The 26,971-nt window shown below is 44.1% G+C and overlaps 1 protein-coding gene across 6 annotated transcripts in view; it reads right to left on the bottom strand.

Moving 5' to 3' along the window:
* pip5k1cb (phosphatidylinositol-4-phosphate 5-kinase, type I, gamma b) overlaps window positions 1-22,360 on the bottom strand; it is a 32,557-nt gene extending 10,197 nt beyond the window's left edge. For 5 of the 6 annotated variants that reach the window (XM_042091556.1, XM_042091533.1, XM_042091550.1 and 2 more), the window contains exons 1-10: window positions 22,032-22,360; window positions 8,386-8,414; window positions 8,006-8,098; window positions 7,489-7,619; window positions 7,143-7,260; window positions 4,161-4,313; window positions 2,792-3,091; window positions 1,474-1,679; window positions 1,250-1,333; window positions 814-862 (exon numbers count right to left, since the gene is read on the bottom strand). In XM_042091556.1, coding sequence (XP_041947490.1) covers window positions 814-862; window positions 1,250-1,333; window positions 1,474-1,679; window positions 2,792-3,091; window positions 4,161-4,313; window positions 7,143-7,260; window positions 7,489-7,619; window positions 8,006-8,098; window positions 8,386-8,414; window positions 22,032-22,152 — 1,284 coding nt within the window. In that variant the 5' untranslated portion in view covers window positions 22,153-22,360. Of the gene's footprint in view, window positions 1-813; window positions 863-1,249; window positions 1,334-1,473; window positions 1,680-2,791; window positions 3,092-4,160; window positions 4,314-7,142; window positions 7,261-7,488; window positions 7,620-8,005; window positions 8,099-8,385; window positions 8,415-13,387; window positions 13,477-22,031 lie in introns of those variants that run through there. The other variant, XM_042091572.1, reaches the window with a different exon arrangement.
* Window positions 22,361-26,971: the final 4,611 nt, after the last annotated feature.

Below are 26,971 nucleotides of genomic sequence, written 5' to 3'. Positions count from 1 at the left end.
AAGAGCACATGGGAAGAGAGAGAGAGTGAGTGAGAGAGAGAGAAAGAGAGAGAGAAGAAGGTGAGAGAAGTCAAAAGGTTGAACAAAGGAGCACTCAGGACACTGTCAAGGGTCAGTCCTGGGGGAGCGTGGACTCTGTGGCGTGTGCAGGTACAGGTGTGGCGGCCGGCAGCTGCTGGCCTCACTCATGAATGCGGACATAAGGTCGGGAGAGTGGGATTAGCCAACAGGGTGCAGTGCAGCGCAGCGGTGCAGTCCACTGGGCCAGACAGATGGTGGCCTGCTGTAAATTATTTACACCTCTTGTTCTCTCTCTCAGGCGCTCCCTGAGGACACACCCCGCATCCATTTACCTGCTCCTTATTGTCCTCTAACAGTCAACAAGCCATTGATGAGCAATCATTATCTCAGGCGAGATACAGTGGCTTACTCCTGTTGAGGCCAGAGATGTTCATATGGGATTCTCTGACTCCACTGCATTAACACTATGGCCACTATGGTGTTGCAAACGGCACAGAGGAAGAGCTTAGTTCATAAGAGATAGAACCCACCATTTCATAACACTGACATTTCATTTGACTATTTCATAACACTCACAGTCTAACATGTTCTGAAATGCTGGAGTTTTAGCTTTCCTTATTTAATGTTCTCTCTATAGCTCCCGTGTGGAGGCTCAGGAAGGCCTGGGCATTAGTAATCAGACTGCTGCCACTCCTTATGTAACATGATGCATTAAAACAGGACAACAGGATGGGCGGGCATTAGGTTGTGTCTGGAGGAGCTGGAGGCAGCAGGGCATGTCGACTCACTCACCCCGTCATGAACCAGCGCTTTCCATGTGTGCTCCAGCTTCTTAACGAGCCTGAGAGACAGACAAGCGCAGAGTCAGTCTTCTCACAGCGCAGCCTCCCCTCCAGCACAAAGCGCACCTATCTACAGCCACTCTACAGGAGATGGACTGGACCATTATGTATTGGATTATTCTTGCACATTTAAAGGGTCAAGCAAATTAAATATTTTGTACAAGAGTTAAGCAAAGGGCCTCAGGACAGTTTAATTGCCATAGTTTTCTATTTAAAACATGTTACATAAAGTGGTACACTGCTTTAAATTGACAGCATCTTTGATGACAGCAGACCACCAATACAAGATTCTACTATCAGGGCTGGTAGACATTAACCCTGTAAAGATATATGTTACTTTATCGACAAGTGGAGGAGATTTGCTCCTTCTGTATTCTGTAGAGTACCTGTATGACTGTAGAATGTCAATGATGCCAATGAAGAGGAGGAGTCTCTCTCCTTTCCCACTGACAGCAGGAATTCCACCCATCCTACAGACAGAGAAAGAGAGAAAGAGAGAGAGAGAGAGAGAGAGAGAGAGAGATGTTATGTTGTTCTAGGTCATCAGACTGCATCCTGATAGAGCTGTCCTAGCGTGGCCTCCTCCTTGACACCTCCCTGCCAGACTCACGTGTCCTCCGTGTCGATGGCCGCTCCGCAGGACGCGCCTCCCTGGATGGACTCCATGGCGGTGGAGTAGAGCGCGCGCTGGGGGGCCGGCCTCTTCTCGTCGCCGCTGCCCTGCGAGCCCTCCATCTGCTGCTCGCGCTCCGCCTGGTCCAGGTTGTGCACGCCCAGCAGCAAGCTGTAGTCCATGATCTTAAAGCTCTCCAGCACCTGGCACACAGCAGACCAGACACACTGGACATCAAAGCACTGCCACAGGGACTGGGTACGCAAAGACTGCAGGTCAAGATGAACCAGAATATATTCCTAATGATGTCTCCATGACCTCATTTCAAATTACAAAAAGAAAGTAGATAGGTAACACGCTTAAGTTTTGCTACAGAATATTCTGAAGGTAACTTAGGTTTTCATCTCATAGAATGCATTAAATAGTATGGAAGCATGGAAATGGATTTGATGGACCATGCTTATAAGTTATGCAATGTAAAGAAATCACACAAATCCTGTATTCCTGCCTGTACAGACAGCTTATATGAGGTCTATGTAGAACTTACATTCTGACTTCCTATTAATAAGCTTCTAATAACAGCCCTGCCAGCCGCAAGAGACTCAGTGGTCTCTACACCGCCACACTTTATTATTAATGTCAAGAACACTAACTTGAACATGACTTTTAACCAGTTATGGCTTAATGAAGACATACAGTTAATAATGCATTTTATTTATTTATGGGCGCCTTTCTCAACACTCAAGGTCACCTTACAAAATCAACAATAAAACACTCAATCCATTAAACAAGCAAGAAACTAAGCATTAGCAACACAACGTCAACATAGAGTACATTTCAAAATATAATGACAGACATTTGGTCTGTGAACTGTTGTCTGTGAGAGTGCAATACATGAAAGAGTAGAGCCTTGACTTCTCTCTTATTGGAATCCCTCATACCAAACAAAGCACCAAGACAATTTCATCCATCCTTTAATTAAGTAGGACAGTCCATTACAGCCCTTGAGGCTATGAGAGGGACTAGTAGTGAACTAGTGTTGAGAGTACAGAAATAAAGATGCACAAAAAGTAGCTCTTTTGATGATGAAAGTACGCTGAGACCAGAAGGGTTCCCTACACCAGGGAAGATCCAACATTAAAGCACTGGAGGAAATATTTACATTTCCTGTTAATTCCCACCACCATAGTAGGAATCCAGCCCCCCTCACCACCTCAATATGGTAAACATAAAACAACTATGTACAGATAGGGGTGGCCTCTCTTTGGTTAAAATTATTGAATTAATGCTTCTAAAAAGCCAACACATTGCTTACCAAGCAGTCTCTCTGCAGAGTCTTGGTCAGGGCATTGTAAGTGTCTGTGTCCAGCATGAGGCCTTCTGAGACATCCTGCATGAAGTCCAGATCTTTAAAGGTGGGCCTGGATTTCTCACGTTCCTTTTTGGAGGCCCGCCGCTTGTACGTGGAACCCTTGAGGTCAAACTTGAGGTGCATGCGGAACACGCGAGGCAGAACGTTGTTCATCACTACGATCCGGATGTTCTTCCCGCCAGACTGCACGCAGTACAAGCCGAAGAACTTGGGCAGCAGCGTACGAGGGTTCTGGTTCAGGTTCTGCGGGTTCCCCCAAAATGAAAAAGAGGAGTAAGAAACGGAAAACAAACAGCACCGGTAATAAAAGAGAAGAACAGTAGATTCAGCTGTTGTTTAAATTCCACATTTCTTGTTTTGTTTATTTTGTCTTTGATACATATTTGTTTTACATTCTCAGCATATGAATTGCATTCTATGTCTCATTATGATTGATTAATAGGAAGTGACATCATATGGGTTAGGGTTTACACAGACACATTTATTGTTGTACACTGAGAAAGGCTTGAGATGCCGACTCGCGGTCATGCTGGTACACAGCCGAGTCCAAAGTTTTATATTTGTGATCAATACTCTTAATCTTATCCTGGACTCATTTCCCTCTCAGTTTGTATGCAGTCAGCGAGGTATGTTTGTGTATTTATGATGCTTTATTTATTTGATTTATTTGCTCTTTTGATTGTGTGATTGGATTGTGTATTTATTGGGTTTTCCTACTGCTTTTAAACAATTCAAAGGTGGATTAAAGTGTGAAATTACACTTCAATTCAACCCAGAAAAAATTGTTTAACATGTTATATTAAGTATATTAAGTGAAACCATTCATGTAAATGCGAGTATATTTATACAATATTTCTCACAGAAAACACCAGCACCACCAAAACAGTCTGCCTTTAAGCACAGTTCCAAACATTCCTCTAACTGTTGGTGAACTGTTGGCTTTACAGCTTAATGTCTTCACATCAACATGTTGTCTTTCTTGAGTTTCCATTCTCCTCCACACTGTTTGGTGAACTGAATGAGCCATCCTTCCGTCCCAGGTACAGTAGGTATGCGAGTCACCTCAGGTGCCTTAAGCCTCCCAGTCAGGTGTGCTGTGCATGTCAGTGCCAGTGCTCTCTGTAGCCCTCCCTCTCTGCACTAAGCCTCGCTCACGTTAGGACGAGCTGTGGTCAGGGCACCGCACAGGACACATCTAGAGTCTCACACGATCTCCATCTTGCGCGTGCGCACATATGCACGCACACATGCATGCACACAAGCACACTCACACACAGGAAATTAACTTAGAGGTGAGGGTGGGGTAACTCACCATGTAGTATCCAGGCAGCAGCTTCTGCAGAAACTCAGCCTCTTTGTGCATGACTGTTTTGATGATGAACTCGTCGTCCCTGGTTACGTAGAAGATGGAGCCGCTAGCACCAGGGTTAGAGAGCTCAATCAGAGGCTCATTGCACAGAGAGTACTGGCGGTTGGAAACCACAAACACACAGACAGATTGACAAATACAGAGAGAATGATTACCATTCATGCAAAGTCATTTCGGTGTGCACAATTTAATATCTATATCAATCTTGTCAGTTTGTAGTTTTAAAGCTAATGATTTTCACAAATTAATCTAGTTCTAGGATTTCCTACAACAGGTTTTACTATCACCACAGATGGCATTTACACACATACACCCCCCCCCCCCCCCCACACCCACACCCACACACACACACACACCACAACGATGTCTAAATTGAACAGTGGAGTCTGCTGTTTTCAGCCGGTGGTTTAAACAGGAAAGTATTAGTGCGTTAATCTCCATCTGGCGCAGGTAGAATGTGTGTGGGCTTATAAGAGAGCCATGTGCTCGCACTGTCTGAGGTGTGGCTGCCAGCGGCCAGCCAAACATCCACACAAATAATAGCACTCCAAAAAGGTACTCACATACCCAGCTTGCGGATTACAGTTATATATCCAGTTATAAACTGTCACAGTCTGTATCAGCATGAGCAAGATGTATTAAGAATATCCTCACAATTTTAAATCCCATGTACACCTGAACACAAACCTACAGCTCTCACCGACTGATGATGACTGTATGATGACTGAATGATAGCACTCAGGAGACAAGCCTTAAATGTCAGCATGTGTTTCATTCACTGCTCTGTGAAACTAGCACCTGACTAACTTGTCATCTCCAAAACTTCAGACCATAGGCGGAGTTTGACATTCGAGCCAGGGGGGCCAGACAAAAAAAATAAAAAATTAGACCTGGCCTACCACTTGGGGAACACAGCATGAGCACATATGGAGAAAACAAACAAAGATATATATAATTACATTGTAACAATTTAACAATTCGTCCTTATGAAATCTAATGCAGCACGGTTGTCTTGAAACAGGGGTGTCGCCTAGCTTAGCTCATGGAGTCTGGTTGCTGCACACTTTTGATAAATGAATCCACCGCCTCTAGCCTCATTTGCGCCACACTGATTGAATATTTTGTCAATTAAATAATGTAATGACCTGTTGCTATCTTGACATTTCTGTTTGCTATTAAAAACGAACTATATAGCCTAGTGTAACGGATGCCAGCTAGCTTACAGTAGCTGTGCTTGTGGAACGTTGGTAAACCTCCAACGCCTGAGTGCTGCTGGCATGTGAGCCACCTAGCAGAGTGGAGATTTAAATAACAAGATGCATCGGTTCATGTATGCTTAGCTTAAGGAGAACGAGTCATTGAAAACTCAAATTCGATTCTACAAAGGCAAAGTAAGTAAACTCCAAACTGTAGGCTATTGAGTGTAGGACAGACTTAAATCATAGCGAGAACTCCAAGAATCAAAGGAAGTGTTCACCTACAGTCTGATGTTAAGAAATAAATATTCATATTTTGCTGTAATCCAATTACACGAAAAAAAAAGTCATCCATCGCCATCAGTAGGCTAGATGGACAAAAAGTCACATTCACCAGCCAGTTCCAAACAGGTAAACAAGGCTTCACTTTGCTGTTTAAACAAAGTGGAATAAAAAGTCCAAATCTACACACAACGCAAAATCAATTAGTAAGCTGACAGGACATTTATATACATGGCATTTAGGCAACCTTTATGGCAACGTTGGCACGGCAAGATGTCCATACTAGTGCAACAGTAATTTTCGTTTTTTGCGTCCTGCATGCCTTGTCAGGTTGGCCGTAATGTCGCTTTCGATGTCTAGGATCGCAAGAGTAGAAAAACTGGCTGCTCCCATCATCAACCGCAGCCTGTTCCTTATATTGTTGTTTTGTGTTATTTAATATCTGGTCATGCCAGACGTATTTCACTAATGCAATTACCCGTTTTCACCAGGGGGGGCAGTGCCCCACTAACTCCGCGTATGCTTCAGACACTGAAACGTCCTGCACCATCACATGAAAACAGCAGTGAAACAGCCTATCCTAACTGGCCATCTTGTGGCGTGAGTGAACTGACACACACACACACACATACCATATTTTCCGGACTATAAGTCGCACCGGAGTATAAGTCGCACCAGTCAAAAAATGTTTCATGAAGAGGAAAAAAACATATATATAAATATATATATGTTGCACCTGAGTCGCAGGACCGGCCAAACTATGAAAAAAAGTGCGACTTATAGTCCGGAAAATACGGTACATACATACAAACATGCACAGACAAAGCACACAAGCATGCACATGCACACACACGCACACACACACACACACACACACACACACACACACACACACACACACACACACTCACTCATTCCCAGACGGCAGACATCGCACCAGTGTACAGCAAGTCACACCCACACACACACACACACGCACGCCCGCCCACACAACACCCAACAGAGTGGCACCATGCTAGCCCTCTCTGCCACGCCAGATGCCAACTCACTGTCCCTGTCTCCATCCTCCACTGAGTCAAGCTCTGGCACCCGCCGACCAAACAACCTTCCTCTCTTTGTTCCACAAGACACCAAACCACTCTGTGTCCTACACAAGGTCAACCTTTTCAAAAATGAGCCCAGCTTTCCATTTTCGCATTACTTGCCAACATTTCCGTCTACAACTACAATGTGCCAACCTTTTGAGCATGGTACAGGAACATCACCTGCGTGCCAACACCGCATCTCTGCCCTTCCTGTCTGGCACCACGTGATCACACAAGGCATGTCTGAGTCCATCTCTGATTACTGTAGTGGTGATTCTGCGGTCTGTGCTGTCTGGGTAAGGGGCAACAGTGGAACTGGAGGCTATTGAGAAGGTCGGAGGTTATGTTTAGATTTGCCTCACCAGGTAGTCATCAGGCCGAATGCCAAAGAGTTCACGGAAATAGCGGAATGCCAGGGGGGCGTAGGTCTTGAAACGGAAGTCTGGGAAATGATGGGCTGGGGTCAGATTGCTGCCCTCACTGGAGGAAGAGAGAGATGGAGAGAGAGAGAGAGAGGGAGAGAGAGACACAGAGAGATAGAGAGAGAGACAGAGGGAGAGAGAGAGAGAGAGAGAGAGAGAGAGACAGAGAGAGAAAGGAACATTACAATTACAAATATTTTATTTTGTGTACATAAAACACAATAATAGATCCACAAATACACACAAACACAAACACACACACACACAAACACACACAAACACACACCTTGGAAAGAAGATGCTTTCCACCACATAAAAGTCCTGCATGAGGACATCTCTCTCTGGCTTGGAGCTCAGGTTGCCCACTGTGTAGCCGATGCCAAGCTGGATGGCACCTTTCAGGGCAGAGGACGTGGTCTGCAGAGAGAACAACATTAGCACAAGGACTGACTGACCCTTATGAATGCACTGGTAAAAACTGTGAGTCATAAATGCTGACGGATTTTTCAGGGGTTCCAAATCTCTTCTGATCTCCAAAACTATCTCCAAAGGTGATGATAAATGCATATGCACCAGGACTGATAAGAGGCCACATGGTCCACATGGTAAAGGTGAGATGTTGTTTATGTCTCCCACTCCAGGGCTGCTTACAGCAAGAGTGTTTCTCTAATGGGTTTATACTGTAGTTGTGGTACATAGTCACCCAGTGAGAGCTCTAAATAAATGCACATGAAATCAGGTCAGAATAGAGTGCAGAGGGAGAGTCCAACTGCTTTAGCTGTGACAGACGCTGGAGAACACACCTTCTTGTAGGTGGTCTCTCCTGAGGCATCCACTCTTCTGTGACCAATCTTCTTCTCCGGCCCGGAGCCAGGATGGCAGGATGATGAAGGCATCTAGAGAGAGAGAGAGAGAGAGAGAGAGAGAGAGAGAGAGAGAGAGAGAGAGAGAGAGAAGGGAGTGTTTTTAAAGAGGAGAGGTTTTTAAGAGGGCCATCCATCAAATCAAGATTAAATGATCTTTTTACAGGTCACTTGAGGAAAGGACATTTTTGTTTTCAGTGCTGTGTTCATGAACTACCATCACTAAGGCAAAGTAAATGGCCAATGCACATTGTGTAACTATCCAACATTACAGTTTTCTGCACTTTTACACCAAAGAGAACAGGGCAGGCTGGGCTTACCTCTGTTATATAGGCCTTTTTAGCCGCCTCTGAAAGAAAAAGAAACAAGGAGAAAGCATGAGACAGCCCTTCAGCTCCCTTCCATGACACATTACGGATGCTGCGTCTGTGAGCACTGTGTGTGAATGGGCTAGTGCATATTATCACAAAGAATGGAGGCTTGCATCTGAAATGTTTTTTTTTGCGATTTCAATGCAGAGCAGAGGATGCTGTGTTGTGCATTTTGTGCAACGGTCCATCACACACATACACACAGACTCACACTCACACACACATACACACACTTTGCAGTGGATGAATGCTATGAATGCTGAGAACAGCACTTAGTATGTAGAGGAAAGTCCATGGTAAATTAAAACTAAGATAAAAGCTCTGCACTAGCAGCAGAGTCGGGTCTAATGAGATGCTCAGACTACTGTGGCAGTGGCTCACCAACAATTTTACTGTAAGCATGGGCAGTGCAATTGATTTGTATTGAGGACTCGCTTGCCTGTGAGAGTGACATGCGCTTAGTGTTTCATTATGTGAGGCCGAGAAAGTGTGTGTATGTGTGTGTGTGTGTGTGAGTGAGTGAGTGAGAGAGAGAGAGAGAGAGAGAGAGAGAGAGAGAGAGAGAGAGAATTCATGACAGACTAGCTTAACAAATACTGCAGTCTAATAAGCAATGAACACTAGGGCTGTGTAACAATTAAACAGGTAAATTAAACCATTTAAATACGAATAAATATCTACTTGGTATTTTTTTGACAGATATTGCAATTGTGGTAGTTGAAGTCAAGCTTCAGTTCAATATTCACTATATGATTTATTTACAACATCGGATGTAGCACTACAACTACAAGAGAACATAAAATATGAATTGCTCTATCTATCAATCCAAGTATAAGAATGAAAATATTCTAATGGGTTCCAAAATGAAGGCCTATTCAAATGACTCTTGTCTTACTGGGTAAGATCAGCACTATTTCTGCTAGCCTGTTTACATTCATTGTACTGCTACCTGTGGTGCTTTTTCGAATTCATCGTGTTGTCCTGGGAGAGAAGTATCTTTCTTTGTATGTGTGTTTATTTGTTGCATTGCTTCTGGTAAATCTGAAACACTTTCAAATAATCAAAGGGCTACTCTTCATCTGCACTAAATCTTCTGCCATTTCTACTTAAGCAGCCGTTTCTCTGTACTTCTGATTGGTCAGCGTGAGCGTCTTTCACACTGAGGACAACATGAATTCAAAAACCATAGAGGCAACATGACTGACCACTGGGTCAGGGTTGCGAGCCGAATGATGAATTTGCCTTTGGGATTTACTAATGGGATCAGTTCAAACCGCTTCATTGTAAAAACGATTAAATGTTCAACACTAGTGAACACTCAAATATGGAACCAGTTTCAGATTGCAGTCAGTGATTAATGGATTTCAGCATGCAAACTATATCCAGAGAGAGTGAGCATAATATACATTAATACAAAGAAATAATGGTCGAGAGAGGCAGAATGTAGATACAGATACAATGACAGATACAATGACAAAGGAATCAGTCCTTCTGGTGGTAACTACAGCCAGAGCTGTTGTATTTTACACCGTCTCAGCATAAATAAACACCAAATATAATGGTCATTCAGTTTGCAAAGTAATAATCAATCATCAACGCTTATTTGTAGCATAAATGCAGTATTAGTGGAGTACAGCTAAATGCCTCAGCTGCCAGCTCTCCACATTTCAACAGCCACTTAAAAATGTAAATTCTCTGATCACTTTTTTCCATAAACCACAAACCTCTCATGTGTCATCTGCTAACCTAACCTCAAAACTATTTGGGACAGTTCTCTGTAGAATAGCTGCTATCCCTCTGCAACTAGTAAAAACTGCCCTGGAATAGACTCTGGTTCTGAAGTTTGCTTACTCTGAAGTTTGACTTTTTCTCCAACACCAATATCTCCTAGCACTCCCAGTCTCTTCACTATTCTAGTGGAAGTGATGTAAGTGGTAACCAAATCTGGACACAGGTGTCAGCTGAACTCCTTGGATGGAGACACATGAAACACACAAGTGTAAATGGCAATGCGTCTCTGCTGTCCACTCGGGATCCGATTGCTCAAGACATATAAAACCAAGTGTAAATGTAAATTACTACTGTAAATTACTAATGTTTTCACTACTGTTTTACTGCTACACTGTTTTTCATGCTATATTAGCACACATGATCAATGGCTGCGGTCAGGCTTCTGATACAATACAGAATGAATGAATGGCTATAACCCTATTACCTCAACCTGTTCTTGCACTGAAATAGTTTTTTATTTTACCTTGTCTACATTACACTTTACTCTCCTAATTGTCTATATTATTTATGCTGGTCTCTAGACCTTACTCTTGCACTGTTGCACTGTTAGACTAATGTTGGACTACTTTTTGCACCTCCACCATGACACTCACTCTCTTGAGCACCTTGCCAGGCACACATAACTAAGGACTATGGTTGGACTACTGTTTGCACCTTCATCACGACACTCACTCCCTTTAGCACCTCACCAGTCCCGGCCCTGTCACTACAAGCGTCTTATGCTTGATCACCCTCAAGCACATTGGACTTTCTTAATTTAAAGGGACACCAGACAACGTTTTTGTGTTAATTACTCATCTTCGTAAGTCGGTATATGGTTAAATGACTCATTACGGGGCGAATGAAGACTCTCTCGTCCGCCCCTACTGCCTGTAGGCAGAATATCCTGCTTGCAAGTTCAGTGTATCGTACCCGCCGACCGAAGCAGGATCAGTTTACAGCACAGAGGCAGGCTAACGAAACGCTAGCGTTTGTTGCAAACGTGTGTAGAATGGCAGAGCCGGTGAAGAAGCAGCGAAAACCCTTGACGGAAGACGCAAAGAAAAAGAAAAGAGCTTCAGACCGAGCGAGAGGGAGTTTTGTAGAGAAAAAGCATCAGGCTTGCCTGGTGTCCCTTTAACTTATATAGTGTATTTAGTATTTAGTTTTGTTAGTTTTCTTATCTGTCTTATCTTCTACTGTCTTTATTGTACAGTGGAGTTTAGTTATATGTTTAAACTTATACTTATGTTTACCATTTCTGCTGTAAGTGCATGTTGTGTGTTATTTCTGTATGCTACTGAGACCCTTGAATTTCCGCTTGAGGATCAATAAAGTATCTATCTATCTATCTATCTATCTATCTATCTATCTAAATAGGGTCTCTCTGAGATGAATTCAGAAAAATAAAATGACCAATCCAGAGCTAAAGAGGTCATTTCTGCCAATGGTTCAGTACCTGTGTCCAATGACAAGACAAATGCAGCACAGATGACACATACAGGAACCCTCTCTGTGTCCCATGTCCCAGTGCGTTACCGTTGACATATGACTCTGCTGTCAGTGCTGGACCAGACACTGGAGAGTGTTTCAGTCACACAAAACAGCCTCATGAAAGCTGCATAACACCAGCACTTGCTGATGGAGGCCATGTACGGCCTAAGCACCAACTCCCACTCTCTTGGCTGTGACATTATCCAGGATCCGTGCACACAACCACACACACACACACACACACACACACACAATCCGTGACTAGGCACAGAGCATGTTGGCCTATGGGCCACACACCCAACACAAACACACCCCATCACGAACACACACACAAACATGCTCAGAACCGTGACTTGTCTTGTCTTCCCCCGCACAGCCCCATGCTATGGAGATGTGCCCGCGCCCACCACAGAAACAGTAAACAGAGCCGGCAGGTCCAGTCTCCACCACCTTCCCAGGAACTGTAAATATTCACCTCCATCTGCTCTTGGCTCACCCCAACACCAACACCCCCCCCCCCCCCCCCCCCCCACCACCACACAGGCCCTGGCTGCTGGCTCCAATGGCCATCCACGCTCCACGCAGGGCCTGTGGAACCGCCGGAGCCAGATGCATGCTAGGGAAGAGCCTATTGCCTGGCAGAGAGACCTGCTGCCGTCATGTCCATGTTCTCCTGGGCCGCTGCCACTCCAGCTTCATGCCAGGCTAAGTAGCACCAGCGTGTCTATAAAATGACTAGCTTTGTGATTACATGGGGAGAAAACTCCTAATAGGCTGAGATCTGGACTGAATCGAGAGCAGGTTTTGAATGAGTAAATATTTACATAAAGGAGCAGGATGATGCAGGTGCATCATGCTGTGGCAGATGTGTCTCAGAGTGCAAAGTCTATTTCGTCGCAACCAGATGTCCGCAATAATACACGAAACTGGCAGCCCTGGTTTCGCCTCTCAACTGCTCCATTCTCCCTCAATCATTCACAGCTGTGGAAAAATCAACAAAACTGCGGCTTGGCTCTGATCCAGTGACTGGGAGTGTGATGTTCTGGCTCAGGCATCATGCATGCTTGAGAGTAAACTGGCCGACTACAAGGCAAAACAGCAAACACATCTAAGGCCAACACACTTCCACCACCACATGCCTCATACAATACTGAAATCTTACAGTTTACCTGACTGTGTTTTAGTCCTGCGCGAGCACCATATGACTATACAATACTGTAACTCTGCTTGTACCCCAACTCTCCACGTATTCTTTCAGAAAGCGCTGAAGAACAGGTCTTGCCTGTAACCACCGCCAGCCAGGCAGATATGGACTCAATGTCAGTGCCTCCAAACATCAATTAGAAAGACCCTTTAATAAGCTATTCAGCCCAGCTTGCCTTTAAACTCGACAGTCAGATCAGATATTGAACTGCATTAATAAATATCAAAATGATGCAGGCCCCTCTGAATGCACCAGTAATGTGCCAGCCAGCCAGCAGGCTCTGACAAAAGATAAGGCCGACATGAAAGACCTTTAAACTGTGAAGAGGGGGATGCGGATTACATAAGACATTTTAGCAAAACAACTCCAGTGTTAAAGCACCAGTGTGTAAAGATGAAAGCTGCAGAAGCTACAAAAGATTAAACTGCAGAACAATCTAGAATCACAGAGGCAGCAGTAATCACAGAAGCCTGGAGTTCTCACCCACGCAGTCGCTATCCTCCCGCAATCCACCCAAGGGGCTGTTTGCGCCTCTCTCAGACACAGTCACCGCGTAAAAGCACAGAGGAAATACAATGAAGCTCAAATGTCACCAGGATCCCACCACCGTGCCTGCTGCCTGTCGCCCAGGGTTTGTGTGGCTCTCTTCTATTTGTGGACAAATCAGGGATGAGAAGGAGAAACCTTCAATTGGATTGACAGCGGCTCTAATCTGGCCCCACAGCCGCTGTGCAAGACAACAGGTGTCCCATGGTGACCTGAAGCTCCTGCTGGCCAATCGGAAAGCTCAGATTAAGGCTGGTGCCCGCCCAGGAGACTCCAGGGGCAAAAAGGAGCCGAGTGCCAGCTCTGAAGGGGCAAGGGCACTGAAGGAGAGACGCTCGTTAGCAGCACAAGCTCATTATACACACAGGCCCTCGGCATCTAGTGCCAGCTCTGCCAGAGCAGAATGCAGGAGAAGTGGAGAACATTCTAGAACAGTGGAGGAGCAAAACTCATTCCTTAACAATACGTTTAAGTAACTGTGGCCAAAGACTGTGCGTTCTTAAGACAAGTACAACCTTAATTTGAACTGAATGAAACGAGAGACATGTTGTATGACACTTATGTCAACAGATGTCCATTTGTGCTGAGGGTAAACAATGTACAGATTTACACATTTACAGTAGTGGGATGGTGTCCTTTATCTGCACGGCAGTTGTGGAGCTCTTTTACCTGTGAGGCCCAGACTGTTCTCATTTGACCCTAATCCTGCTGCCTGCCTTGTCTGTGCGTGTATGTGTGTGTGTGTGTGTGTGTGTGTACCTGTGTGTGTGAGGAGCGGGGATTATCATCAAACTGCTGATGAACCCAAACATGTTCAATTCAATTTATTGTGCTTATAGAGCGCCAAAACATTACACATGTATCATGGCGCTTTACAGAATGTAGGCAATCAGAGAAAAAAGGAAAGAAAGGAAGAAAAGAAAAGAAAGAAAGAAGGCCCATGGGTAACAGGGGCGAGGAAAAACTCCCTAGAATTGGAGATACATATAGGAAGACACCTCGAGCAGATCCACGACTCAAGGGCCTAACCCATCTGCCTAGGGTCAGTACAGGACAGTAAGGCCTGTATACATGAGAAATGCATATGATAGTCAGGTGTAGAGAATAGGACATGGTGTTTAAATAATTTGAGCTGAAAGTTACAAGAGGTGGGATGATTTCGTATCCGGTATGATAATTCATTAATCCTGATTTAGTGACAGAAAGTTCAAATAGTCCAGCGTTGGAATTGTCCAGGGGAAGGGAGTTGTCAAGGGGCATGTGGTGGGTCGGCAGACGGGCCAGGAATCCGGGCAGAGTTGTCATAGGCACGTGATGGGTCGCTAGGCTGTACCGGCCAGGAATCCAGATAGGGGGGACAGTAATAGGGCAGTCGAGGATGGGACTTCAGGTGAGATGGGTGAGAGGAGGGCCAACACACGGATGGTTGATGACTGGTGATGATATACCTCACAAGTGAGGTACAGTAAGGGGGAAGAAAGAGAGATGTAGAGTGGGTTGTTCAGTGTTTCCCACAGAATTGAATTCTATTTGTGGTGGTAGGTTTGCAGAATTAACTTGAATGCAACAGTTTTTAACAAATTAGCGCAGTGTGGTTATGATGCTAACCAGATTTAAGCACAATTTAGCACAACCTGGAAAATCAGTATGTGGTGGTCAATGTTGATATTGTGGTGGGCCGCCACAAATAAGTCAATGTATAGGAAACACTGATGTTGGCTGGATCTCGAGTGTTTCGGTCTCCCCAGGCCTTGATGTCATCAACAGCTTAAAGTGTGTTGCCATTAAAGGTTATTGTGGCTATTGTGTTGATTGTGACCTTCTGTTTCTACAACACTGAAACAACACTGAAATTTTATTCCACTAAAATGCACACACACCCAAACAACAATAGCAGCAACTCACTAAACAGCACACCAGTAAACAGTGAAAGGATGCCTGTTTTACCTTGAATCAGCAGCTCAGTTTTCATCACCTGTATGCATACACACACATGGTCCGTGGTCAGATCAGAGGTCGCTTTTAGAGTGAGCCTGAGCACTGATCAGAGAGGGCTTCACTTCAGTACATTTTCAGTCCCATCTGTCCAATACTGCTGTGTGAGGGAAATGTTCCTCTGACCTTCAGAGTGGACATTCTGCTCCCTCACTGGGTGTGTGAGCACCGTTATGGGCTATTAAGAAGGAGGTGTACAAATCACCAGTGACACACACAGGGATTTGTTTTTTTAACAGGACAAAATCCTGTTTCACAGCTGACTACGTATCCTTCCAGCTTCCCACTACCTGCCTCTTTCCCTGCCTCTGTCCCTCACCTCTGCTCTCTAGGTACGGTCAAACTACAGTCAAGATAGAACAACCATGCAAGGATACCAAAAAATAGCACTTTACTTCAATAGCATCGCTGGACATTGCCCAGAGAGGAGACAAGGCTTTAATCTGCATTCTTGGCCTTCCCAGACCCAGGCCTTCCTCTGCAGCAAGAGAGGGAGACATGGAGGACCAACCTTGGCCAATCCTACTGTGCTGATGGATGAATGGCTTTGGAGATCCATCCACTCAGATAGCCACAGGACACGCTTCAGTGTAGCCCGAGTCATGGCTCTTATGAAACCCTCGATGGGCGAGGTTATCTGACTCACGTGTGAGTATGGCTTCTCAATCGCCAACAATTGCTTGGTAAACAACAAGCAACAAGTGAATGTCATGGGGGTGGTCAGCCTTTTCCAACGCAGAGATAAGCAAACAAGCACACTGTAGTAAACCACACAAAGACAAGAGTCACTGTGTCTCAAGCCTGCTGTCCAATTGCGACAACAGTAAAACAAGCCCTGGTGGTTCAGGTTTCCATGGAACACAGGCTGTTTAGCCTCCTGGCTTTGATCATGTGTCAACCTGCTGTCGGTATGCATTTGGTTATGTGTGGACCATCTCAACAGGCCAGCTGCCATACATATACACACACACACACACACACACACACACACACACACACACACACACACACACACACACACAAACATGCAATCACATATGCATTCATGACTTAAGCACTCAACCTAAACCAGATGTTCTCTCAGTCAGACACGCACATCATATCTCATCATTTATGACATCATGCCATCTTACATGACTGTTGCTCCTGGCTAATCCTCTGTACTCTGCTTCCTGCCTTACCATGGGATGATCTACATGGTCTGTTATGAAGACACAAGCACACACAGTCAGGCATACAGGCACACACATACTCCTCAGGAAGACGCAGATATGGTAGACCAACTCAAAGAAATACAGTTAATCAACAAATCACAAATCCAACACCAGTGACTGTAGGATAGAGTACCAGTGCGATATCACTAGAATATTTGTAGCAGTATTCTGCAGCTTCCGTTATCTTTGTACCAATATTAATGCACTGCACACGTTATAGCGCATCCCTTCATAAAGGAACATCCCGAGCTGTCTGACATGCTGCATGTGATGCATGCTCTTCTGCATCAGACCTGCGGCGACCCTCTGCTGCACTTGTCTCCTCGCCTCTAGCGTGTGGGTGGCCATGTGTGACGACGGGACTCGACAAGGGGGCTGTGATTCACACTCACAGTCCCGCAGAGCCGACCGTGGAACTGACTGATGGGAGCTGCAGCACGCAGGCACACACACACACTCACACGCACACGCACACACACACACACACACAGACTCTCACACACATACTCTCACACACACACTCACACTCACACGCACACTCACACACACACACACACACACACACACGCACACACACACACACACACGCGCACACACACACACACACACACACGCCAAAAAACACACATACACTAGTTCCACAGCCGAGAGGTCTGCCAGTTAGCATCATACAGGTCTGCCAGTTAGCATCCTACAAGTGCATCCTTTGTGGCGGACGCGGAGTAGACTTTGGTGATGCCCTCAGGCAGCAGTGGGGAGCGCTGTCCTTATGTAAGCCTTACGTAACGCGACACAGCGGCGCGAACCAAGGGTGTGCGTCTGACAGCCAGAGTGCGGAGGAGCCCACAAGCAGGCAGGCGCTCCAGCTGCCGAGGGGATGGCCTGTGATCTGATAAGCTGATTTCACCCACTTTAGAGTGGCGGACTGCTGTACGCGAGGAGAGCCAACGAGAGGAGGGAGCTGTTCCCGCTCCCCACCGACGACTCCTACACACCGCCGCTTCTCAGAGCTCGGGGATGCACTTTGGATCGCTTTAATCATGAACATAACATAAAGAGGAAATGAACACACACCCTCTCTCAAACTGTGTGTGTGTATGTGTATGTATGTGTGTGTGTGTGTGTGTGTGTGTGTGTGTGTGTGTGTGTGTGTGTGTGTGTGTGTGTGTGTGTGTAAAAGGCTTTCTCTTAAAAAGCTGCCGTGGCAAAAACAGACTAGCCACGCATGCACACACAGAGGCTCCCATAACTACCACCCACTGCTATTCGCAGTACCCAAAAATGCTGGCCTTCTCCTGTGTCCAAGAGGAAATGCTGGCCTTCTCCTGTGTACAAGAGGAAATGAGAGTTTGTAATCACTCTGTGAATATCACTAAGGGCTTGACTTTGCGCCTGAAATGCCTTTATCACCCACACAGACCCCACTGACAGGGCTAGAGGTGGCACTGCATGGTTCTTGTGGCAGCGTTCCTCCCGCTATGCCCTCTAGCAGTGCGCCAAGCCATCCAGCCATGCATTAAGGCAGCGGCAGCAGGTCACGGACGCCATCCCCCTCAGACAACGGCAACCTAAGCTGCACGTGCTCTTGGCACAGAGAGGGCGGCGAGAGATGCGGCATATTCGCTCAGAGACAAGAGCGCACCACAGCTGGCGCAAGGTCACACTCTGGAGCCCCGAGGGTCTGCGCCGACTCTGGACGTCAGGTCACACGGCAGGCCGCGCGCATGTGCACAGCAGTGAGCACGCATGCCGCCAGGCTCCCGCAGTGGAAAACAAACAAACAAACAAACAAAAGTGAATAATTCTGTACCAGCATTCAGCTGCACGGCGCTTACCACATTGTTCACCCGTGCCACTACGGCAATGTGCACCGATTATCAGCCCTGTCGTGAACACTGCTCAGTGGTGGCAGGTGGCAAGTGCCACGCCACAGCTGTCAGAGGGAGATAGAGCCATTAGTAAGGTCTCAATAATCTCTCACACGCACCAGTCCAAACAATGGTGGTCTTCAGCAGGAGAGGAGTACTGGGAAGTCATTGAGTCATGAAGAACTCCTTAGAAAATGCCAGTTACCATGAGTTACCATGTAGCCATGAGTACATTCTTCCAGTTAGTCTTTTGGTGACAAGTCTGCTTCATACAATTTGCAGAGAAATGCAGAGATGCAGTCAATATGCTTGTTTGTCCACCTCCACTAGACGCCTTTATATTGTAATATCTAAATCAATAGTTTCTAAGAACAAATGTCTCATTGGTTTTATAATAGCACTAAATATTAGGATTGCATTTTCTTTCATTTGCATTGTTCATTCTTGCAATGATTTCTCATGTGCACAGCTCACTGAAGAATACTGTGGATGTTTAGCAGTGGGCCACTGTACTAGTCTGACAGACACTAGGATACCAATATGAATGTCATTGAATGAAGGTTGTTTAGATTTCACAGTAGGAACAGTTCTTGAATCACATCAAAGGATGTAAACATTCATACATTAAGATTGCAGTTGGGTTATCAAGCCTTCCAATATTGCACTCCACATTCCATCGATTATCCACTCAAGAGACAATAGGCAGCTCTGTCAGGACAAGCAACCCCAAAGAGAACCCCCTTCATGTGAATCTCAGCCTCCGATCCCTACTCGCCAGCCCTTCTGCGCTGTGCTTCATTTCAGCTGAGTCCACACTTTGAGCTGCTCTGTTCAAAATGTCACTAGAGGTTGTTATTTGACAGTGCGCTTGGCCAATATTTTGACTCCCCCTTGTGATCACCTTTACATGATAGGACCACCTGCTCGGACATGAAAACATGCATTTAAAAACAATATAAAATTCACCAAAACTAGAGGAAACAATATTGGCCTCTGTATTTAGATAGTGACAAAAACAGTAACCAAATGTGTTTTCTGTTTGCTATGGCCACACTAGTTTACTATATTTCCTTGACAGAGTGCTTATATTTATGCTCATCCTCTGTTTGTCTGGTAAGCCCTGGGGGAAATTACAGTGTATGCAAACTCTGCCAGCCAGCTCAGACCTGTCTGTACACACCCTGCATGCATACCCATAATCTACACACACACACACACACACACACACACACACAAACAGCTGGTACTGAAGCACACCAACATCAAAGTCATATTTTCCTGAGAGTTCACTTTCCTATTCTACTGTTGTGCTTGAGGGTATTCCACTAAACAAAGTCTCTGTTATGGAATCCCCCAAATCAGCCGTGGCCTACTGGTTAGCGCTTCGGACTTGTAACCGGAGGGTTGCCAGTTCGAGCCCCAACCAGTAGGCATGGCTGAAGTGCCCATGAGCAAGGCACCTAACCCCTCACTGCTCCCTGAGCGCCGCTGTTGATGCAGGGAGCTCACTGCGCCGGGATTAGTGTGTGCTTCACCTCACTGTGTGTTCACTGTGTGCTGAGTGTCTTTCACTAATTCACGGATTGGGATAAATCCAGAGACCAAATTTCCCTCACGGGATCAAAAGAGTATATAATATACAGTTATTATATATTATATATATATACTCTTACTTATCACAGTCCCATCCAACTGATTCACATATCACACAGTCTTACTGCTGCACTTAATGAGTCCAAACTCATTCTACACTGTTCATTTACCACAAAATAACTATTTTCAGACAGCTCGGCCTTATTGCTGTATAACACTAAAACAACCAGTATACCACACACTTAAACAAACCCATAGGAGTTACTATTGTGTGGGCATGTTCAAATATTGTTCTTCTGTATATATCTAAAGCAAAGGTATGCAGTAACTTGCCAGAGAGTTATGTTTCACTGCCAATATTGTTAAAGATCATTCAAATGAATTTATATGTTCATGTGAAGGATAAAACCACACTTCCATCCCCATTCCCACAAGCCACCCAGGCTATGCACCAGGAAACTTTGTGGCCAAAAATGAAGCAGCTCATTTCCAGATATACTACCAAAACACACCGGTTAGCATGCTATAAGCTTTCATCATTGTCAACTGGGCTGTTGCTACTGTGCATGTTGTGCATGTTGCTTAGGTTGAGTATTAGGTACAACATTCCATTATACTGCTTTAAACCTAATGTGACTGACGTAATATGCTGACTGATGGCACAGATTTTACATTAGGTTTCAAAAAGGCTGTGCTGTTTACGCCTGAATTGTATTTGCATGCTTATGAATTGTATTTGCTGTCTTTTACTAGAGATAAAAGTGAAATGAAAATGGATTTGAGTAATTATAACCTCAGCAAGTTTGGCAGGCATTGTTTGCATCTATTGGGTCTCAGGGCTGAAACAGAGTTGAAGGCATATTCTGATATACAGAGTAAGGGGCTTAAGGGACCTCTGGTCTATTGCAGTAGCTATATTAGAGTCCTGCTTAAGAATACAGTTGAGCTTTAGTGCTACACTAACCTGGCATGAATCAGGCTTTTGGCTTTTTTTGTCCTTCCAGACTTTTGAGGTGTGCCATTTCTGGTGCAATTTAATTTAAGGATATTTGGACCATTCCTAGCATCACAGTCCAGCCCAGCCCACAGCTGGCATGAGAAGGAATATGCAAAGGAGTATTTGATTCTCATAGACTCCCAGCAAAGATGTTTGGAAGAGCTCGATAAGCCTGGAAGAGCTGGAAGAGCTGGATACAGTCTTGCCGAGGAACTGCCTGCCATCTATCTGACGGCTGACATGATATGCAGGGCGCTGCATCTGAAAAAAGGATAAGCATCCTGACCCAGGATGCTTAACGTTGGACGTAGCCTACACTACCCTGGAGGAGAATGACTAGCGCGAGAGGATGGGCGCAGCACGGTTCTCAGAGCAGTAACGCTATTCCTCCAGTCCGTCCTGGTCATCACGCTCTCGTATTCTACGCGTTTATCAGTAGGCTAGAGCAATGCCATTGCCAACGAGATGTCGAGTCTAAAGGAAATGGCATACCCATAGCTACCAAGAGTTTTATAAGATATGGCAAGAGCATTCTCAGTCAAATACGAGGTCACGTGTTGTAACGTTAGCCTACTAAGCACAAGAACACGATATAGCCTATGCAAGTTTAGTAACAGGGGAGATAGGTCCGTGACGTGTAATGGAAAGAAACGCACAATTATGAAGATGCAATTGGCTTCTACATTACGCATAATAAAATAACGGTGATTGTAAGCCAATAACTTTCCAATATTGCATATCTGGATTTGTAAAAACACGCAGCCGAGTGTAGGACCACCGCGCACGCGTCTAGATAACGTTAAAGCATATGCTACAGTCCACACGCTTTCTTTTCGTCACGCAGTGTAAAGACCCAAGCATTGAATGATGAACTGAAGAACGTGATTGTTTTGTGGTGTAGAGGTCATACATACCTGAATCACCTCCGTCCATCCCATAACTGACACCGATGACGGTCTCCGTATCATCGGGCACTAGAGCCGCAGATGATGTAGTGCCTTGCCCGAACTCCGATAGCCTCGCTGCTCCTTCCATTTAACTAGCTCAGATAGGGCTTTGTTGCGATGGATTGATGGAAGATGTTTACTCACTGTCATCTGGACTGTGCAAAAACAGACTATCTACATGCTAGCATTCCATCTCCCAGTTTCGACCTTCATTCTCCCTTTGGCACATCACCTCGGTATCTCCGAACAGCGTACAGACTTCCCACCGACAACCACTCGACGCAGCTGTCCCACACACTGTCCAACCAAGGCTTAATACGCCAGTAGCGGACCTACGTCACTTACGCGGGTAGGTTTTCATCATCTCATAAAATTGTATTTCAAATGACGACAATTTATCTAGCTCTCTTTGCCTATTACATTTGTAAATTAATGTAACATAAATAAAATGCAATTCAACACAGACGACAGGCATTAGGCCTAGTTAAACCATCAGATGGAGAATCGGTGTACCGCCAAAACGTTGCCTAAGACAGAAAAAAAAAACATTTGCCACCTAAAGAAGATATATTCTATGGATTTTAATAATCATGTGTCTTTTATTTTATTATTGATGCGTCTTAAATAATTCTGAATAAAACAGATAGGCTAGTCCATGGTGAATGAAAATATTGTAAACAATGCCGCCTCCTATAGACCGTTCTGTGCATTAAGCCTAGACTACTCATCCTACATACAGGTTTCTTCTCATAATACAACTCTTCAACACACAATACAAAAAGTTAAGCACAATTCATGAAAAAGATGCAACCACATTTTCATCACAATTTCATTGGGAAAACCTCAAAGTTTAGCTAAATAAAATAAAACTTTATTTAGGGACAGTACTTTAATCCTAAAAGTATTTTCATTAATTTCAGTCAACAAAAACTACATTATTATAGTCAGGGGCCCAAAACTGATATTAAAACTTTGTCGGACACTTTTTGGTATACAAGCATACAACCTATCCCGTATTAATATTTAACCCCTCAACATGTGTTCAGGTTGTCAGCTTAGAAAAAGTTTTTTTGGGCATTTTAACACTATATTCTTAAAAGTGGTAAAAGCGGATTTTTTCCCCCCAAAGTGCTTCCATTTTCTTCCATGTTACCTACTGTAATTTTGGCAAATGTGCAATGTAATCCAATTTATATGCAAGCATGATATCAATAAATACCACAAGAGTATCACACCACAAGGGGCACTGTTGTGTCAGCGCAGCTGTGATTTCGCATGAGGCAGCAGATCCAGAGAAGATGATCAACAGTCTGAACAAAACTTTATAAAGGAGTGAATCACACAATCACACAACAAATTATAGTCAGGGGGCCAATTCTGAAAAGGGCTTCGGTTAAGACTTTTTCGGTTAAGACATGTTTTGGTGCAAGCTGTCACCCTATGTTTTTAGTTACTGTAGAAGGCACCGATAGGTAAGATATTAGGGTGGTAGGGTGGTTGTCAAGCTGGGTTTTTTTTGTGTGACAATTTCAGGGCAATTTTTGGTTTCCTGCTCAACATGACATGCCAACAATAAATGTTGAATATCTCCACAACCACAAGGACCATACACATAAAAATGGTATCAAATAAAAACCAACTGCTGATGTGAACATGTATTGTACAGTGTATGAGGCAACAGAACTAGACCGTGAAAAAAAAAACAATCTCCACCTAAAGAGAACCAGTTTTCAAAGTGAATATCAGCTTGGAAACATAGTATCCCACAATCTCTATCAATCAGTACCCCTATCTATGGGAATGAGTTAAGCAAGTTTAAAGCTTGTAGGGAGAGACAGTGCAATGCTGCACAAGTTATAATACTTTAATGTCAGGGCGGAAATGTAGAATTGTAGATGGTGGTCTATGGTGCTATTTGACTTCATTAAAGTACCAGGTTGTAACACAAATTATATTTAATTGAAATATCACTATAGTTATTAATTCCATCCTAACATAACTGCTCTCTCACTTCTTTAGGGTTAGGGGTTAGTAACTAGTTTGTAGGGGAGACCGGGGCTGGTTGGAACAGGGGCAGGTTGCAACAAAATTCGAACACTAAACTGACGGCCTTATTGAGTAGAGTAAACTCATGTATGTAACTGGTCTCCAAGTCATTAACCCTTTAGGTGAGAACAACATTTTAATTTTGTAGTGTCAAAACTTAGAATATGCACCTTCCACTAAAAACATCCTAGAAGGATAATAGTTAAGGATATAAAAAAAGTATTCATTATAATTGATTGTTAGGGGACTCAGCTATAATTTAAAATTAAGTTTGAAAACCTGAGATGACTGATGTTAGCAGGCTAACAGCATTTGTGCAAAAAAGTTTGTCTTAATACGGGCGGGGCAGGTTGGTACACTGATTTTGGCACATACATTCCCTATGGCTATTTTGTGACAAATTTATAAACTGTGTATTTTTGCACATAAAAACATCATCAATCTTTGTTTTAACATCGTTATTGTAATTACTGAACATAGTTTTACATTTGGAAGCATTTCAGACATTTTTAAACATTTGAAGTAAAAACAAAAAATCGGTAGGGAGCAAATTGATCTTGACAGTGGTCCTACTGAAGAAAAACACACAGGAAAGACTTCAGCAAAGCTTAACAGGCAGTGAGATAGATGAACACTTCAAGCAAAAGCAAAAGGAGTACGGCAAAGGACTATAACATGGGTGTTCCAACCAACCCCGTGCCTGGGGCAGGTTGGCACATGTGCACAACCCTACTTTAATAATATATAACAAGGGATCATTTTTTGACATTGAAAATATACAGTATTTAGCTGAGATCCTAAGCTTTCATAGCCTAGAAATCTAGACGCACTCTAGCGGCAGCTGCCAGGGCTAGTCTAGCAACTCTCCGTTGGCTTGTGAGCTCGGAAAATTAAACTTCTATCAGGCCAATCAAATCGTGTATAGAGTCGTTAGGCGGGCTTAACATAACGATTGATGGCAAAGTTGCAACGGTTTGGCTTGAATTCCCTGCTACTTGAAAACAAATAAGATAATGTTGCTGTTGGTGAACAGTGTGACATGAGTTAAGCTTTTATTAAGTTGGCAAAAGTTTGAGCTAGCCAACTAGCTCCGGTGGTGGGAAACGCATGGGACTCATAGCGCTGTCCTATTGCGTGCTGAGGGAATTTGAAAGACAACTGATTATCCCGCCCCTCGGACTGAGCACTGCGAACGGTGAGTGCCCAGGGTCTGGCTCGTCAGGCTAAAGCTTTCAGTTAAACACAATTTGACCACTTTAACGCATAAGACGGAGAAATATAACCGAGAGTGAAAAGTTTTCCAACCAGGCCCAGTCTCCCCTAGTAATAACTATATAATAGTTGTATGGCAAAGGTACTGTATGTTTTTCCCCATCCAAGCAGTGACACTCAGGTAGGCAGCCAACAGAAGGCACCCAGGGACCATGCCATGTGCTCAATCTGAGTCCTGGTCAGGGACACAAAAGAAGAGTTTACTGTTTTGATAATGAATACCTTCCCAATACAAAACATGCATGCATGCATCCAAGGGCATAATCTATTTTTTTTTACCTTTATTTTACCAGGAAGGTCCCATTGAGACACAGTGACTCCAGGGAGTCCTGGTCAAGATGGCAGCAATTATTTCAATTAAAATCTAATCTACAAAACAGGAAAAACAATATCATGCCAAATAATCTGAAACAATATAGTTGCATGGCAAAACTCAATAATAATGATGTGAGTACCTGAGTATTCTTGCACCAAACTGCACAGGCACACCCACATGCTCCACTGTAAAATATTCCACTTTGTCGACATCAACACTGCCTGGTACTGCACTGACTACCACTTTCCTTGCATCCACATATCGTCAGCTCCAAGCACCTGGCCTGTACAGGTTCTTTGGTTAAAAGCTGGAGGACAAGCATTCCATTCTTTATGTGCCAACCACAACTGGTTGGTGAGGGCAACTGTGGATGGGTCACTAGGGACTGTTAAAAAAACCTTTGTTTGATAGTGGGCCCTCATGAGGTGCAGAGACAAGGCATCCTGAGTTGGTGGCCAAGTATCCACATTGGCTTTCACTTTCCGAAACAGGGCACAGCGAACATCATGGATTGAAGTGCTGGTTATTTTTGGATCATACAGTTTGCAGACAAACTGTCCTGCTGAGGATAGAATAGCTGGTACAGGTAAACCGATATATCAGTTTGGCCGATATATCGGCCATTTTTTGGCATTTTTAAACGGTTTTGCCGATAGTTGTCCAAATGTGTCTTTTTGTGTTTAATCCAACATACAGGTTCAAATTTACTGTCACTATTTTTTTTTTATTATTTTGATAAATTACTTGTTTTGTAGCCTAATTTGAATATTTGCAGTAGCATTACACTGATGTTTCTCACACTATTCCCTGCACTTCTCTCACAAAACGAGTCAGCTGTCAGCATTCAAGGTTTGCATGTCGTGTGTGTTTCCCATGAAAATACTTTTAGGATTAAAGTGCTGTCCCTTAATTCCCAATTTCATTGGGAAAACCTAAAAGTCCTCAGACTTAAGGGACAGTACTTTAATCCTAAAAGTATTTTCATTAATTTCATTCAACAAAAACTACATTTCTCTTTATATTAAAAAAACAACTTTGTAGACTACATCAACACAAATGTCCTGGGAGAATAGATTGTTTTCTTACATCACAAAACAGCCCAACAAACAGAATGTATTTTTTCACATCAAATGATATAGTCACATTATAACTGCAAAGATCTGAATTGTCTTTCACTACTGAATCATGTTTTAAATAGTGAATTTGAATTGTTACAATCAAACCGCAGATACAGGATCCTGTGCTTTTACAGGATCAGACTGAAGTACTCTTT

The sequence above is a fragment of the Alosa sapidissima genome, chromosome 1 (genome assembly GCF_018492685.1).
Source record: "Alosa sapidissima isolate fAloSap1 chromosome 1, fAloSap1.pri, whole genome shotgun sequence".
Classification (NCBI taxonomy): Eukaryota; Metazoa; Chordata; class Actinopteri; order Clupeiformes; family Clupeidae; genus Alosa; species Alosa sapidissima.
Note: the sequence above shows the minus strand (reverse complement) of the source record. Positions and strands in the feature narration are given on the sequence as shown.